Source organism: Eptatretus burgeri, chromosome 16 (assembly GCF_056783735.1).
Source record: "Eptatretus burgeri isolate ZD-2024b chromosome 16, Ebu_testis_v1, whole genome shotgun sequence".
Classification (NCBI taxonomy): Eukaryota; Metazoa; Chordata; class Myxini; order Myxiniformes; family Myxinidae; genus Eptatretus; species Eptatretus burgeri.
The window spans coordinates 2,789,504-2,805,700 of record NC_140976.1 but is presented as its reverse complement, the minus strand read 5'-3'; the positions used below and the strand labels follow the sequence as shown (position 1 = coordinate 2,805,700).

General features: G+C 43.7%; 1 protein-coding gene across 6 annotated transcripts in view; it reads left to right on the top strand.

Annotated features, from left to right (window-relative positions):
- The first annotated feature begins 6,601 nt into the window (after positions 1-6,601).
- The window catches only part of LOC147010333 (transient receptor potential cation channel subfamily M member 2-like), a 190,132-nt gene continuing 180,536 nt past the window's right edge, over positions 6,602-16,197 (top strand). Inside the window, exon 1 of one of the 6 annotated variants that reach the window (XM_085858982.1) lies at positions 6,602-6,821. In XM_085858982.1, the coding sequence (XP_085715108.1) occupies positions 6,819-6,821 (3 nt within the window). In that variant the 5' untranslated portion in view covers positions 6,602-6,818. Of the gene's footprint in view, positions 6,822-15,892; positions 15,953-16,197 lie in introns of those variants that run through there. The other 5 variants (XR_015052250.1, XM_085858980.1, XM_085858976.1 and 2 more) reach the window with 5 other exon arrangements.

Genomic DNA, 16,197 nt, shown 5'->3' with positions numbered 1-16,197 from the left:
TAATGGAAGTGAAAATGTTAGCCTCATTGGTTTTGCATTATAATCTCATGTGGGCACATGCCCGTTTTCGGCTCGAGGCCAATCTCTTTAACAATAAAGTTACAGGGAGTCACCCAGACAATTTAAACTTTTCTGGCTGTAAACAAATTTTCCCAGGTCATTTTCTTAATTTTTTTTAGAATCATCAATCAAATTTGCTAAATCTCCTTCCGCAGTCTTCACGGCTGCTTGTAAAGCAGGAACATCGTCAAGAGAAGGAACTATTTTTTAAAACATATATGTTGCAAAGAGGCTGGTGTTAAAATATATTGAGGCACATTTACCCAAGAATCATCATTAAACCCAGCTGTGTGGGCATCACACTTGATAACTACAATATGGGAGGGCAAAAGTATTGCCGGTAACAAGTTAGCAATTAACTGACCATTCTTTACCAGAGTGCTGGTGGATGTTATAAATCCTCATTCATGCCACAAAGCACCAAAATCATGCAAAACACTATACACACGGTGCGAGTCAGTGTAAATTGTCACAATTTGGCCTTTTGCTAAACGGCACGTGTGAATTAAAGCAAAACACTTCAGCTTGCTGGGCTGAGCAATTGGAGGCAATTTCCTACTTTTCAGGATGTTAAAATCATTACAAATCACATTTCCAGAGAACAATGGTCCGTCAACGGCAAATATCAAATTAAAATTTGGAAACGGGGTGTTTCTCGTCACCAAGCGTTGACCCTCACCCCCACAACTCTGCCATCCACAGTGAGAAGGAGAGAGAGGCAGGACTCAATGATGAGCACAGCTGAATTGTAACACTCTGTGTGGTTGCAAAACAAGTTCACATATAGCAACAACTTCACATTTTATTTCCCTTCCATGTCTCCACGTAATCGCTTGAATGCTAGCTCTAAATACGCAAACATGTTGTCAGTCATGTACAGCTCTTAAGTCCTAAGCAATACGCTATGTAATTAAGTCTACTTCTCGCGAAGGACACCATGGGATCTTTAACGTTCACAAACTAATGCCAGCCTTTCCAACCAGATGCCATCTGAAATATATTTTACATTTACAATTTTCATTTCTCAATTTAATCAGCATTTCTATTTCACAAACCAAGACTGTGTGGCCTTTCCAAGATAAATCAAATTGACCGACCCCCTGTGCACGACATCAATGCATGGAGCTCACAGCTGCACGACATCAACACATACAACTCAAATTTAAGCGTCCATTCAAATGTGAATCTGGATGTGCAATATCCACCAAATACTATTCCACAATTACAATGTCATTTTTGTATTTCAAAGAAATAACTTATTCCCCACTCCACAGCATGTCCGAGCACACGGACTCTGTTTTTTCTCAGATATAAAGCTTCGATGTTTGGATGGAATGCATGGAATGCTTACTTCAACGTCTATCCGAGGGACGGCACATACACTCATGCCATGCCCTGCCTACAAAACACAGATTCCTTTTTATAGTTAACCTGAGATTCAACCACAAGCTCAGTGGAGAGTGTGCACTCCTCTAAACTTCACATGCCACCCCAAGACTATAATGTATGTACGTATGTATGTATGTATGTATTATTATTATTATTTTATAATGGTCATTCAAATGATGTTCCTATGATACCATTTATTTATTATGTATGCAATGTACAGTGTTAAAAGCCAAAATAGCATGCAAAGTCTATTAAACAGTGAGAAAGTCTGAACATTAATCCATTCTGAATCACATGACCTAACCACAGCATGAGTGAGGAATGTTCACATGGAACACAGTCACCATCAACCCCTCCCCACAACCATTCCATTTGTGCACCGTCTGGAGCAATCCAAGACATAACGTGATGCATGACTCAAGACATACTAAAATTGCCTGTCCAGAAGTTGTGGGAATATACAAAACTGCACTGAGACACATGTGCGCATAATCTGAAGGATATATTAAGCACTGAACATGATATGTATTCACACTTAAACAGGAGACAGAAGGGGGATCACGAACACACACAACAAACATCCCTCTGCTCCATGTCATGTGCCAGCCCCCACCCAACAAACCACTGACAGAATAGTTCAAACACAGGCTGATTTAACTCTGCCTCAAGTCTATTGACGATACACCGCCCAAATGAAGGGATGTTTCAGAAGAACGTTGTTGCATGCTTGGAACAAGATCACCCGTAGGCGGGTACTCTGCACGAGGAGTACTTGCCATGGGCCAAGTTTCAATTTTTTTCCTTGATGCGGTTTCGGAGATATGGAGGTCCAAAGTTTTTCCCTATTCCAATATGGCTGCCACAGCACGTGACCTGTGACGACATAATTATCATTAAAACCATTGAACATGAGTAGTCACTCATAGGTGAAAATTTGGTCTCAATCCGATGAGCGGTTGCAGTGAAAAAACACTCGTTTTCTGTGTGGACAAACAAACAAATGAAAAATCACTCAGACAGACGGTCAGATGGAGAGCAAAACTATAATCCCCTTGGATACACTTGGAAAAAAGAGCGACACTTGGAAAAACAACAAACGATAAGGGCACTCGGAATAACGCATACCACAGCTACGTAATGTCTGATCCATGAGAACATATCGGGCCCAATAACTTTTTGAAATATCATGCTATATAATCGTTTTTGGCCCTTTCTCTCAATGGTGAAGAATCACTTTAAAAATTAAATAATTCTCATATCCAGATCCGGATTCGGGTATTCACTAAAATCGAATCAATTCATCATGGTCACACACCTAACCTGTCCACCAAGTTTCATCCGAATCCGTCTACAACTTTTTGAGATATAATGCTAGAAATGAGTTTCACCCCATCTCTCAATGGTGAAGAATCACTAAAAAATTCTCGGATCTTCACCAAAATTGAATCAATTCTTCCTTGTCACACACCCAATATGTACCCCAAGTTTCGTCCGAATCCTATGCAACTTTTTGAGATATCATGTTATATATCATTTTTGGCACTATCTCTCAATAGTGAAGAATCACTCAAAAAATTATAGTAGTCTAATCCGGATCCAGATCTTCACCAAAATCTAATCACTTCGTCCTTGTCACACACCAAACCTGTCCACCAAATTTCATTCAGATCTATCCAAATTTTTTTTTTGAGATATTATGCACAAAACCAGACAGACAGGGTGAAAACAAAACCTCCTTCACCTTTGGTGGTAGAGGTAATTAGAATGGCAATTGGTAGAGCATATAGCTCTGCCAGGTGAGCAGTTCATTTTTTGTATCCCATTTGATGGGCTGGATCTGCACCAAAATCGAATCTGCTTGTTCTTGTCACCTAACCAACTCACACACCTCGTTTTGGCATATCTCGTCCACAACTTTTTGAGAAACAATGATATATATCGTTTTTGGCACTATCTATCAATTTTAGAAATTAGGTCTGTGTTGACCTTTTGACCTTAAAAATAATTGGTGGTTGAATTCATTGACCTGATATGCAAATCCTCTTAAAATTTCAAGTCAATCAGATGAAAATTGAGGATTTTAGAAATACCACTTAAGATGTTGACCTTGGGCCCATGTTTACATTTTGGTCCATGTTGACCTCGAAAATAATTGACTAGTTGAATTCACTGACCTGAAATATAAATCCTCTTCAAATTTCTAGTCAATCGGATGAAAATTGAGGATTTTAGAAATACCACCTTTGTTGTTTACCTTGGGCCTATGTTGACCTTTTGGCCGATGTTGACCTCAAAAATAATTGGTGGTTGAATTCAGTGACCTGATATGCAAATCCTCTCCAAATTTCAAGTCAATGGGTTTAAAATTAAGGATTTTAGAAATACCACATTAGTTGTTGACCTTGTGCCTATGTTGACATTTTGGTCAATGTTGACCTCAAAAATAATTGGGTGGTTGAATTCAATGACCTGAAGTATAAATCCTCTTCAAATTCAAGTCAATCAGATGGAAATTAACAATTTTAGAAATTTGCCCCTTGTTGACCTTTTGGCTGATATTGACCACAAAAATTATAGGTGGTTGAATTAAATGACATAATATGCAAATGCTCTTCAAATTGCAAGTTAATTGGATAAAAATTGAGGATTTTAGAAATTTGGCCTATGTTGACCTCAAAATGAATAGGTGGTTGAGTTCAGTGACCTGATATGTAATTGCATAGTTCAGTCTTCAAATTGCAAGTTAATCAGATAAAAATTGAGGATTTTTAGAAATATGTTGACCTCAAAGTTAATAGGTGGTTGAATTTATTGACCTGATATACAAATGCTCTTCAAAGTTCAAGTCAATCGGATGAAAAATGAGGATTTTAGAAATACCACCTCAGTTGTTAACCTTGGACCTATGTTGACCTCTTGGCCTTTATTGACCTCAAAAATAATAGTTTGATGAATTCAGTGATTGCATTTGCAAATGCTCTTCAAATTTGAAATCAATCGGATGAAAATTGAGGATTTCAGAAATTTGGCCTATTTTTCCCTTTTGGCATATGCTGACAAACAGATGGTGGTTGGATTTAGTGACCTCATATGCAAATTTTCTTCAAATATGAAGTCAATCAGATGGAAATTGAGGATTTATGAATTTAAAAAGAAGTTGTTGACTTTTGACCTATTGTGATCTTTTGACCTCAAAAATAAATAAGTTTCTGTCGGACCACTAACCCCAACATTTGGTGAAGTTTCATGAAGATCGGTTTAAATTGGAAGTTATTAAAGGTGAGCGGACAGATAAACAAACACGAAGACGATGTCGTGCAGAGCACGATACTTGAAAAATCCAAACAACAATTTTGACCTCAAATATAATTGGTGGTTGAATTCAATGACCAAATATGCAACTCCTCTTGAAATTTCAAGTCAACCAGATGAAAATTGACAATTTTAGAAATTCGGCCTATGTTGACTTTTTGGCCGATGTTGACCTCAAAAATAATTGGTTGCTGAATTCAGTGACCTGATATGCAAATCCTCTTCAAATTTCAAGTCAATGGAATTAAAATTGAGGATTTTAGAAATTCCACCTTAGTTGTTGACCTTGGGACTGTGTTGACCTTTTGGTCCATGTTGACCTCAAAAACAATAGGTCAACAAAAATATACTTCAAACAAGTATATTTTTTTCAATATACTTCATATATATATAATATACTTCAAACAAAAAAAACGAACCCTAACCCTAACCCTAACAGTTGACCTCAAAAAAAAAAAAAATGACTCCACTATAACTCACTTTGCAAGGGATTTCTAAAAACAGGTGTGAATGAAAGATTTCTCCGTTCACAGGAAAAAGAAACAGCAAGAAATACAGTCCCAACAACTGCAAAAAATACAAAATAAACAAATTAAGAGAAATATAAACAACTGAGAGAACGACAAAAGAGCAGGTAAATACAAAAAAAGAATTGGACCAAGTTGGGATCGACAAAGAAGGCTCGTTGGAATGGCTAAGAAGAGGTTAGCTCAACTAGGACAGAGAGCGAATACCAATAAATTCCCAAGATCAAGGACACAACACCAATGGATTAAAAAAGATGGTGGGACTGAGTCAGATGGACAAGTGTAGGTTCCACAAGACAGGAACAGAAAGGATTGGTCACATGCTTTTGGGATACAAAAAACTATTATCAGAACAACTTTAAACACAACGGCACAACAAAGTATGAAAAGTGATTCATCGAAATAGCTGAAAAAATTTCAACATCCCAGTTACAGAAAACTCATGGAAACACGAACCTTAAGGCAATCATTGAAAATAAGGATGTCATGCTCACGTACGACCTGATGGTCTCATTGAGTGTGAACATAGGAAACAAAGTCTTGTGACCGGACATCGTTCTCAGGAACAAAAAGGAAAATATAGCCTTGCTAATCGAGATATCAGTACCCAGCGATTTGGGCTTAAATAATATGGAAATCAAGAAAATGACGAAATAGCAGGACCTAAAAAATGACATCAAGAGATCGTGGAAGCTGAAGAGCATTGAAATTGTACCACCCGTGATAATTAGAGCAACAGGAATAATAAAGAAGAATGTCACTGAGATTTTGAATACCATCCCTGGGAATATTACCACAAACAAACTACAATTGGAGGCAGTCTGGGGTTCGGTGACGATCCTGAAAAGAGTTCTCGGAACAAAACTCTGAGAACAACAAAGTTGAAGAGCTTGGTCAATGAACTGTGATCCCTTACCGAAGCAGAGGAGGATACTTTGAGATCTGGTATGTCTGCATTCCTTTTCCAAAAACCGACCCACGTGTGAAGATTGCAGCCAACAACAACTTTCACGTGCATGCACTTACATACATACACTGGGAACACACTCATAAACACACACACACACACACACACACACACACACACACACACACACACACACACACACACACACACACACACACACACACACACACACACACACACAGACACACACACACACACACACACACACACACAGACACACACACACACACACACACACACACACAACACCTCCATGAAGTCCTGTGAGTGTTCTGTTTCCTTTGGGTATACACGCGTTACTATAGCAACGATATAAACAGATAGGCCAACCGAGCGTACCTTTAGCCTTGCTCATTCACTTCCCTCCGATGTACCTTGGATCCACCTTTTTACATGACCAGTTTTACCACGTACGTTGTTTTTCAAGATAAATCCTCGTACGAGCTCCGTGTTCGACTCCGGACTGAGTCCGAGCTGAGCCGGCAATGTGACCACGTGATCTTCTGTACGTGATGGCCAAGCGAACAGGAGTACGTCACGCGTGTCCTCCAAAATAAATCTGAATGGTGAGTCAGTGGTTCACGTCTAACCTGGTCCTGATGAGGCTGAGCTCTGCTGATTAGTGCGTCATGATACTGGGATCCAATGTCGGTGTAAAGTGGTGCTGAGCTGTGCTGTGTGTGTAGTACACACCATGGTGCAAGGTGTTGAGATGTTTTCGGTGCACACGATGTTTTTGGAATGCGCTGGGAACACACCATGGTGTTGAGATGTGCTCGGAGCACACCACGGTTTTAGTATGCACAAGCACACCATGGTTTTAGGATGTGCTGGGAGAACACCTTGGTGTTGAGATGTCTCTCTGTCTGTCTGTCTGTCTGTCTCTCTTTGTAGACCTCAAGGTTTGGTCTACAGTTGAAGACTTGGTGCTTGTATGTCAGGATATTTATAGAATGGTTCTACAAGTACATGAAACCTGAGAGCCATTCCAAGTGAGTAAGCGTAAGATCCATGGTTGGTTTTTTTTTTTTTTTTTTTTTTTTTTTTTTTGTATACCTTGGTCGAGGCTCGTATGAGAGCTAACACACAACTCACAGCAAGGAGGCATGAGACAAGAGGGGCGGGAGTGGAAGGGACAAAACAGTGGGGAACAGACACATTAGGTGAACTGTGGAAGGGAGAGGGATGGGGATGGGACGGGGAACATGGCGAAGAGAAGATGGACATTACAGGGACTTTCAGGAAGGAAAGCAGGAGAATTGAAGGAAGTGGGCTTGGGTGGATTATCGGGGGTAGAAAAGATCGAGGATTTGGATGGGGGAAGATAAGAGGTGGTGGTGAACAGCTGTTTTGAAAGCCTGGAGGGAAGAATGGGAAAGAATAGAGTGAGGAAGTTTATTCCAAAGGCGGGAAAAAAGAGGAATGAAAGAGTGAAGATGAGCAGTGATTCGTGATTTTGGTAGTTTTACCAGAAGGGGGTTGTTGGCGGACCTTGAGCGCCCTGTGGAAATGTGGTTGGGACAAATCGCAGAGAGAGCAGGGGGGGCAAGGCTGGAGAGGAGTCGGTAGAAGACAGAAAGACCACCGACCAACCTGCGGTGATTGAGTGAGAGGCCCAAAGACTCAGCTTCATTGCGGGAGATGCCAATGATCTTAAAAGCCCTGGTTTCGACAGCGTGAAGCCGAGAAAGGTGGGAGGCAGGAGCACCAGCCCAGAGGGGAGAGCAGTACTCCATCAGGCTACGGACAAAAGCTTTGTAAGTAGTCAGGAGCTCAAGAGGGCCGAGGAAGGACTTTGCACGACGGAGGATTCCCAGTCGGCGACTGGCTTTTGAGGCTTTTGAGGCAACAAAGCGACTGGCTTTGGTTATGATTGGTTGGGTAATTGAACTTTACTTTTTTGGACAGATCAATACCCTGTTATGTAGAAAAAGGCAGCCATTTAAACCTGCAACACACCGTATGCTTTAGTGTGACAAGGACCAGCTTGTTAGTGTCAAACAATATTTGAATTCATAAACTCCCTTTGCCCCCCCCTCCCCCTCCATTTATTATCCCCCATTGGATTTAGTCCGAAACGGGGGCTTATGGATTTGGTCTCGATTTTCATGTCTGTGCGGGCGTGCGTGTATGCGTACATGTGTGTCTGCAACCATATCTCAGACATGCTGGACCGATTTTATTTCTACTTGGCAAAAAGACAACAGATGATGGATGAAATATGCACGTCATTTTTTTTTCGAGATCGGATCGAAGATGGCCGACTCGTGGCCATTTAAGTTGTAAAAGAAAAACGGTGTCGAGTACACGTCGTCAACCAATTCTCGGACATGCATTTACCGATGTTGTTTAAACCTGGCACCTGGATAATGAATGATGGCTTACATATGCACCTCTTTGTCGATAATATCCAAGATGGCCGACTGATAGCCAATTTGTTACTTAAATGTGTCTCCAACCATTTCTCAGACATGCATGGTCGGACTTTGTTCAAACTTGGCACAAGCACAGCACACGATGGCATACACATGTCCCTCACTTTAATTTGTGATCTGATCAAAGATGGCCGACTGGTAGACTGGCAGCCATTTTATTTGTACATAAATATGGGCTAACCTTTTAATTTCATGCAGAAAAGTTACTAAAACAACAGAGGCTATCACATTTTATGTCTTTTTTTACTTCTTGTAATATGTAAATGTGGTGAATCACTTGCCCCGTCGCAAATATCTTCCCAAATGATGTGAATGGGGTGGTTCAAATTGGTTCAAAGTTGCACATTATGTCACGTCTTATGTCATTTCGTCCTGTCCCGATTCCTTCCAGTGGAATTATGGATGCGACTACAATTTTGATGGTTATTAGCGTACAATTAATGTATTGTTGTAAATTCGCGCCCGCCGGCGTGCGATCAGTCGCTCGACTCGAATGGCGGCCGCCTCGCCCACCGGAACGGACAATTCTGTCGTGACCCTCTCGGAACAACGCCGGGAGCTAGTCACGGGTGGGGATTTAACCCCACCACGACCGTGCCAATTGCCCACCCACGCAGGATAGGGTTGCTCGCCAAATTCGATCTACCTAAGTACCTCACCGCAGGCCGACTCCAGACACAAACCGCTTAAGCGGTCCGTTCCATGCTATCGGGATAACCGAGCGGTGTTATCGTCGGCCTCGACGGTTCCGATTAATTATCGGGCGTATTAAGCCCACTACAAACCCTTTACGTGAAGCAGGATGGAGGGTCAATAAAGAAAAGACGAAGCGAAATGGGAAAACAGTTCACACAATGCACATTTATTACGCGACACACGGAAAGCACACATATACAGCCAAACAGTCAAAATGCACTTGTAGCAGTTACAACAAAAGAAACAACGACGCAGTGTTACGACCGACTACGCGCACACACAGCAACACTTATACAGTTCTACTTTACAGACGGCGCCAACACACATTTACTCAAAAGCAAAGGAAAGAAGCCACCCTCATACACAAGGGGGCAGACGGGCATGTAGGCCAATATGCGCGCATGACCTGAAGGAACGGCCAGGTCAGCGAGACCGGAGGGAAAGGGGGGGGTCCTACCCGCGTCCTCGTGACGCGTTGGCAGACGAGCCGCAGATGTGGCCGCGTGGCTGTGCCCCGACTCCGTGCTCCTTGGCGGGTTTCATTGGCATGACGTTTGGAGTGGGGTGGGAACGGGGCCCCCTTTGTGCACTATCTCAGCGCGGGGGAAAAGGGGGAATTGTTGATGCCCTGGGGGAGGGAGAATGGCTGGCTGGCTTGGGTCCCGCGACGAGCGATCTCCCACCACGACCTCGTCGCCGACCGCCGTCCTTCTCGCCTCGCACCCGAGCTCCTTGGCCTCTTCCCACAACTCTCCTCAGCCGACTGCAGAACCCAACTCGATGGCTTCGCCACCTGACTCCACTCTCTGCCACACTCTGTTGCTGCCACACTCTGCCACTGCCACACTCTGCTCTCCAACCAAAAACTGACTCTGCCACACTCTGCTGCTGCCGTTTTATAGGCCGGCAGGAGAAACAATATGCAAATTTCCGGATCAGGATGTCCTCGGGGGCGGAGCCACGCTCGCCCATTGGACGGAGGAAAAGTGGGCGTGAACCTCCGCTGATCCTAGAATTTGCATATATCGATTTCACACGGACGCGCCTGGAGGCGGGGCCAAGCCGCTCCACGCTTGCTGATTGGATGGATCAGAAGTGGGCGTGTAGCATTCTTGATCCGAATTCTCCCTCGGAAAGGCCGCAATTTGCACTCGCGGCTCGGTGCGTATCGCTTGAACGAGCCCAAGACAGCCCGACGCCCAGTGTTCACAGGTGGTGCGGGAATGGCCATAGAAGGAGAGAGGTGAGGGTGGTGGAGGGTTTATCGGTGGTGGTTTGATGGTTATGGCGGTTGAGACGTGGTTGGTTCGAAATAAAGATAGAACAGAAAAATGGCTATCTCAAAGTGTCGCAGCCTGAATGAATCGCATAAATTCCCTCTAAACAATGGGTTTGGGGCTAACTACACATGTACTTAGAGTTATCTCACCTACGGGCCCTGAATGGTGGTTTGCGAATTTACACAGCCGTAACAGTATTTTGACAGCCAAGCCTAACTCCATTATTAATGTGGATCCGTGCAAACGTTAATAACTTGGTTAGAGTTAAGGTTAGGATTATCTGTCAAAATGTGTTAATTGCATGTTGTACATCCATTAATTGTATGTTAATAACGATCAAAATCATGAAGTCGCATGTGATTCAATATGATGGAATCAGGATATGACGTTATGACATAAGACATGATGTAATGTGCGAGTTTGAACCAATGAGAGCCGCCCCATATACTTGTGGTTTGGGAAAAGAAAATTTGCACCCCAGCCTCCTACATGCTTCACACAAGTTCATTTTCCCTTCCCTTCACTTCCTTCTTACATTCTCCTCCCAAACTTCATCCCTGTTTCTCCAAACCCTTCACATACTGCCAACCCTCCCTTTTCCCCCTTTTTTAGGTCATCTCTCCGAGCATGACCTAATAATATGGGTGTCGATGTCCTTCGATCCGTCCGTCCGTCCGTTCACAATGAAGTTGAAGCGGGTGATCTGGTCATTAGTGATCCTGATAGAGGTCGATGAGACGTACACGATGGTATGACTTTCAAGGTCACCGAAGGTCAAGGTCAAGGTCACGAGGCTTTTGAAGTTGCGAAAATGACGATTTTCAAATTCTATCTCCTCCGCCATTTCTCAAGCGATCTTGAATTTGATTGTCGCATATACATCTATGGGACAATATCTAAATTTGTTTGGGCCGGATTTTCGATATTCGCTTTCGTTTTCATGTCACATGACTTCAAAGTTGGCAAAAAATGTGAAAATGACGATTTTCAAAATCTATCTCCTACATTTCTCAAGCGATCTTGAATTTGATTGTGGCATATGAATGTATGGGACAATATCTAAATTTTGTGGGGGCGGATTTTTGAATTTCGCTTTCGTTTTCGCATCACGTGACTTCAAAGTTTGCAAAAACTGCCCTACCTTCAGGAGGCTATATATTCTCTACTGGGCATGGTAAAAGTTAGTGAATGGTGTCATTGCATAGCAGCTGACCATGTCTTTCATGTTACATTCGAAAGAATACCGTTATCTTTGAATACGTACACGTCACGTGACTTTGAATTTTGCGAAAAATGCTTCATGTAGTTTCAAAATGACGATTTTCAAAATCTATCTCCTCCTACATTTTTAAAGTTATCTTGAATTTGATTGTGGCATATGAATCTATGGGACAATATCGAGATTTTTGTCGGGCCGTTTTTTCGATATTCGCTTTCGTTTTCGCGTCACGTGACTTCAAAGTTGGCCAAAAATCCCTCTTGACCCGAGAACACTACACCCTAGTAAAAGGAACTCATGCTTGTTTCTCGCAGAGATGACCGTCACTCCCGCACGGGTGTATTTTTCAATCTCCTCTTTCCCTGGGTTGTACGTAATTTATGGCCACTTAACTACTCCCCATTACCAACACAAACACATTCTTACTCAGACCCTCGATATCCGTTTCTACTCCAGCATTAAAGAATTGTTAATTAAGCTACAGTCACATTGCGTATAATTATATAATTTTCTTTTTTGTTTTTAAGAATATTTAATGTTTAAGAATATTTAATTTAAATATTTAAGAATATTTAATCCGTATGATCCGCATAGTGATTTGGCACATGTTTTACGCCGGATGCCCTTCCTGACGCAACCCTGGTCGCCTCTTACAACACAGGGATATGGTTCACCTATTTTAACCTGGGTATACACCGGCCCAGTATACTGGTACTCATTTCGCCGACCTCGGAAGGATGACAGGCTGAGTCAACCCCCTGGTGTATTAATTCAGTGGCCCAATGGGGCTTGAACTCAGGACCTTTTGGATCCCAAGCCGCTGCCCTAACCACTGCGCCAACACCAGGCATATGTGTGTGTGTGTGTGTGTATATATATATATATATATATATATATATATATATATATATATATATATATATATATATATATATATATATATATATATATATATATATATATATATATATATATATATATATATATATATATATATATATATATATATATATATATATATATATATATATATATATATATATATAGTTGCGGATTCGCGCCCGCCGGCGTGCGAGCGGCCACGTAACTCGAATCGCGGCACGTCGCCCACCGGACGGACAATCCCGTCGTGACCCTCTCGGACTAACACCGGGAACTCGTCACGGGTGGGCCTTTCGGCCTCACCACGATCGTGCCAATCGGCCCCCCGCGTGGGATAGGGTTGCTCGCCAAATTTGACCTACCTAAGTACCCATAGGGAGGGTAGACCGGGCGATCGCACCTCGCCGCAGGTCGACTTCGGACACGGACCACTTTAAGCGACCCGTTCCGTACTATCGGGATAACCGAGCGGTGTTATCGTCGGCCTCGACGGTTCCGATTAATTCTCGGGCGTATTTAGCCCACTACCAACCCTTTACGTGAAGTAAGATGGAGATTCAATGAAAGAAAAGACGAAGCGAAACGGGAAAAACAGTTCAACATAAAGCACATTTATTTCGCGATGGCACACGGATAGCACACATATACAATTATACACCAAAAGCAAATGTAAAAGAAGAAACACCACAATAATGCACAAAAAGCAAATGTAAAAGAGAAAAACACACTGCAGATCTACCACCGACTACCGAGCACACGGCAACACTTATACAGTTTTACTTCACAGACGGCGCCGACAACACATATACTCAAAGCAAAAGAAAAAGGGACCACCCTCAACGATGAGGGGGGCAGACGGGCCTGGGGCCGAGACCGCGTCGAGCCTACCCGTCTGGTGATGAGCCGCAAGATGGCGGCGGCGCCCCGACTCCACGGGCCTCGCTGGCACTGCCTGGAAATGGGGTGGGAACGGGGCCCCCTTCTCACACTATCTCAGCGCGGGGGGGGGGGGGAAACAGGAGGGGGTTGTTGATGCTCGGGGGAATGAGGATATCTCGCTGGCTTGGGTCCCGCGACGAGCGTCTCCACCGCGACCTTGGTCGCGTTACCGGCCTCCCCTCTCCGCAGCTCCCCGACTCTGACACGAGCGCCCTCTCGACTGCCTTCGCCTTCGCCGCCGCCACCTCTCCAACTCTCCCACTCTCCACAGCTCCGTCCAACTGCTTTCTCCGACTCTTCTCTTCTCAACTCTCCTTGACTGACTCAACTCCTCCGACTCTTCCCAACTCAACTGCCTTTTTGGCGAGCGAACGCGGCCCTTTATAGCCCCCGTGGCTTCGCTCCTTCACCTTCGACCCTTTACCTCTGGCTGGCTCCCCATTGGACAGAGGAAAAGTGGGCGTGAATGCTTTTTGATCCGCGAATCTGCATATAGCGATTATACTCCGACGCACCTGGAGGCGGGGCCAAATCGCCCCATGCTCGCTGATAGGACGGAACAGAAGTGGGCGTGAATTGTTTTTGATCCGATTTCTTCGGAAAGGCTGGTGTTTTTGCACCCGCCGCTCGGCGCGCGCCCTGCACGAGTCCAGGATCGGTGTCCACAAGCGGCGCGGGAATGGCGGTGATGCGATGGTTGCGAGAGCGAGATGTGACGGCAAGGGTCGTGGCTGTGGTTGTGAAGCGGCGTTGCGGTTGGTGGTTGTTGTGTGATGGCTGTTGAGACGTGGTTGGTGGTGGTAGTAATGGTGGTAATGGCGGCTGGTCCAAAATAAAGATAGTAAAAGAAAAACGGCTATCTAGAAGGGTCGCAGCCCGAATGAATGACATTTATTCCCTCGAAACAACAGGTTTGGGCCTAACTACACATATACTTACAGAGATATCTCACCTATGGGACCTGAATGGTGGTTTGCGAATTTCAACCACAACAATATATATATATATATATATATATATATATATATATATATATATATATGCATATTTGTATATATGTATATATGCAGAAATCTTCTTCTTCTTTAGGCTGCTCCCGTTAGGGGTCGCCACAGCGGATCATCCAAATGATCTGCATAGTGATTTGGCACGTTTTACGCGGGATGCCCTTCCTGACGCAACCCTGGTCGCCTCTTACGACACAGGGATATGGTACACCTATTTTAACCAGGGTATACACCGGCCCAGTACACTGGTACTCGCGACCTCGGAAGGATGACAGGCTGTGTCAACCCCCTGTTGTATTAATTCAGTGGCCCAACGGGTCTTGAACTCAGGACCTTTTGGATCCCAAGCCACTGCCCTAATCACTGCGCCAACATCAGGCTAATATGTATATATGTAGAAATGTATGTATATATATACATATACATTTAAGTCACGAAGGTTTGAAGTACAAATCAAACGTATTGTGTCCAACACGTTTCTAGCTGTGCAACTCCGAGTAATCTTTACCTCTCGCCGTTTGCTGACGTGAGTCAACAAGGATGTGCCACCCACCTCACAAACCAGCAATGTTATTTATGAGTTTCAGTGCCGATGTGAAGCTCGGTATGTGGGCCACACAACACTAAGATTGGCTGATCGGATCAAACAAACACGTCCCCCTGGCGATTCGAAGAAAAATTGTGAGGGTTGGAACACAACCAGTGCGAGCATGCAGAAATATCCAGCAACCACCGGCCACTGCATCTGCTTCATCTGCCATTGCGCAGCACCTGGTTGCCAACGCTATCTGTGCAGACCAGTACAATGCAGATATGTTCAGGATATTTGGCCGAGGTCGGAGCTCGTTTCATTTCCGGATGTTGGAAGCAACCTTCATCCTCACCACCGATCCAATATTATGTCGTCAAAAGGAATTTGTACGATCTCTGTGTCTCTTTCAGCATGGAAAGATCAAGGGAAGTACGGTAACAAATGGTGAATGGACCCTCGGGGAAACCCATCCCCCCTCTCTCCAGGATGCGGTTGCAAACGCGAATCATCGGCGAACTCTGCTCCAGCCAATGGGAGCTCGAGGTCAAGATGATGAGCCGACCAATGGGCATTCAGATTAACCATGACGTCATTACGGCCGAACCAATCAGCGTCTATCTTATATTGAGACATGTGGAGAAAGCATGCGCCTTCACTTCTTTCTTCACTTGCTGCGATTTTTACCCTGAAGAGTGCAGCACGAAAAGGTTCGGTCACTATGTCGTGTTTATTTGTATTCATATTAAAGTTTTGTAGTACTAAACATCTGTTTATATACATATACACACATACACTTGCGTTTCTCGGAACCGCATGCATCCAACAGATGGTGGTCCCAAGACAGTTATTCCATTAATATACAAGTAGATAGTCCCGTCCCTTTTGTCGAGCGGGACAGCAGGGACCTGCTTTGCGAGGATCTCATATCTAAGTTTCTGACATCAATTTTTCT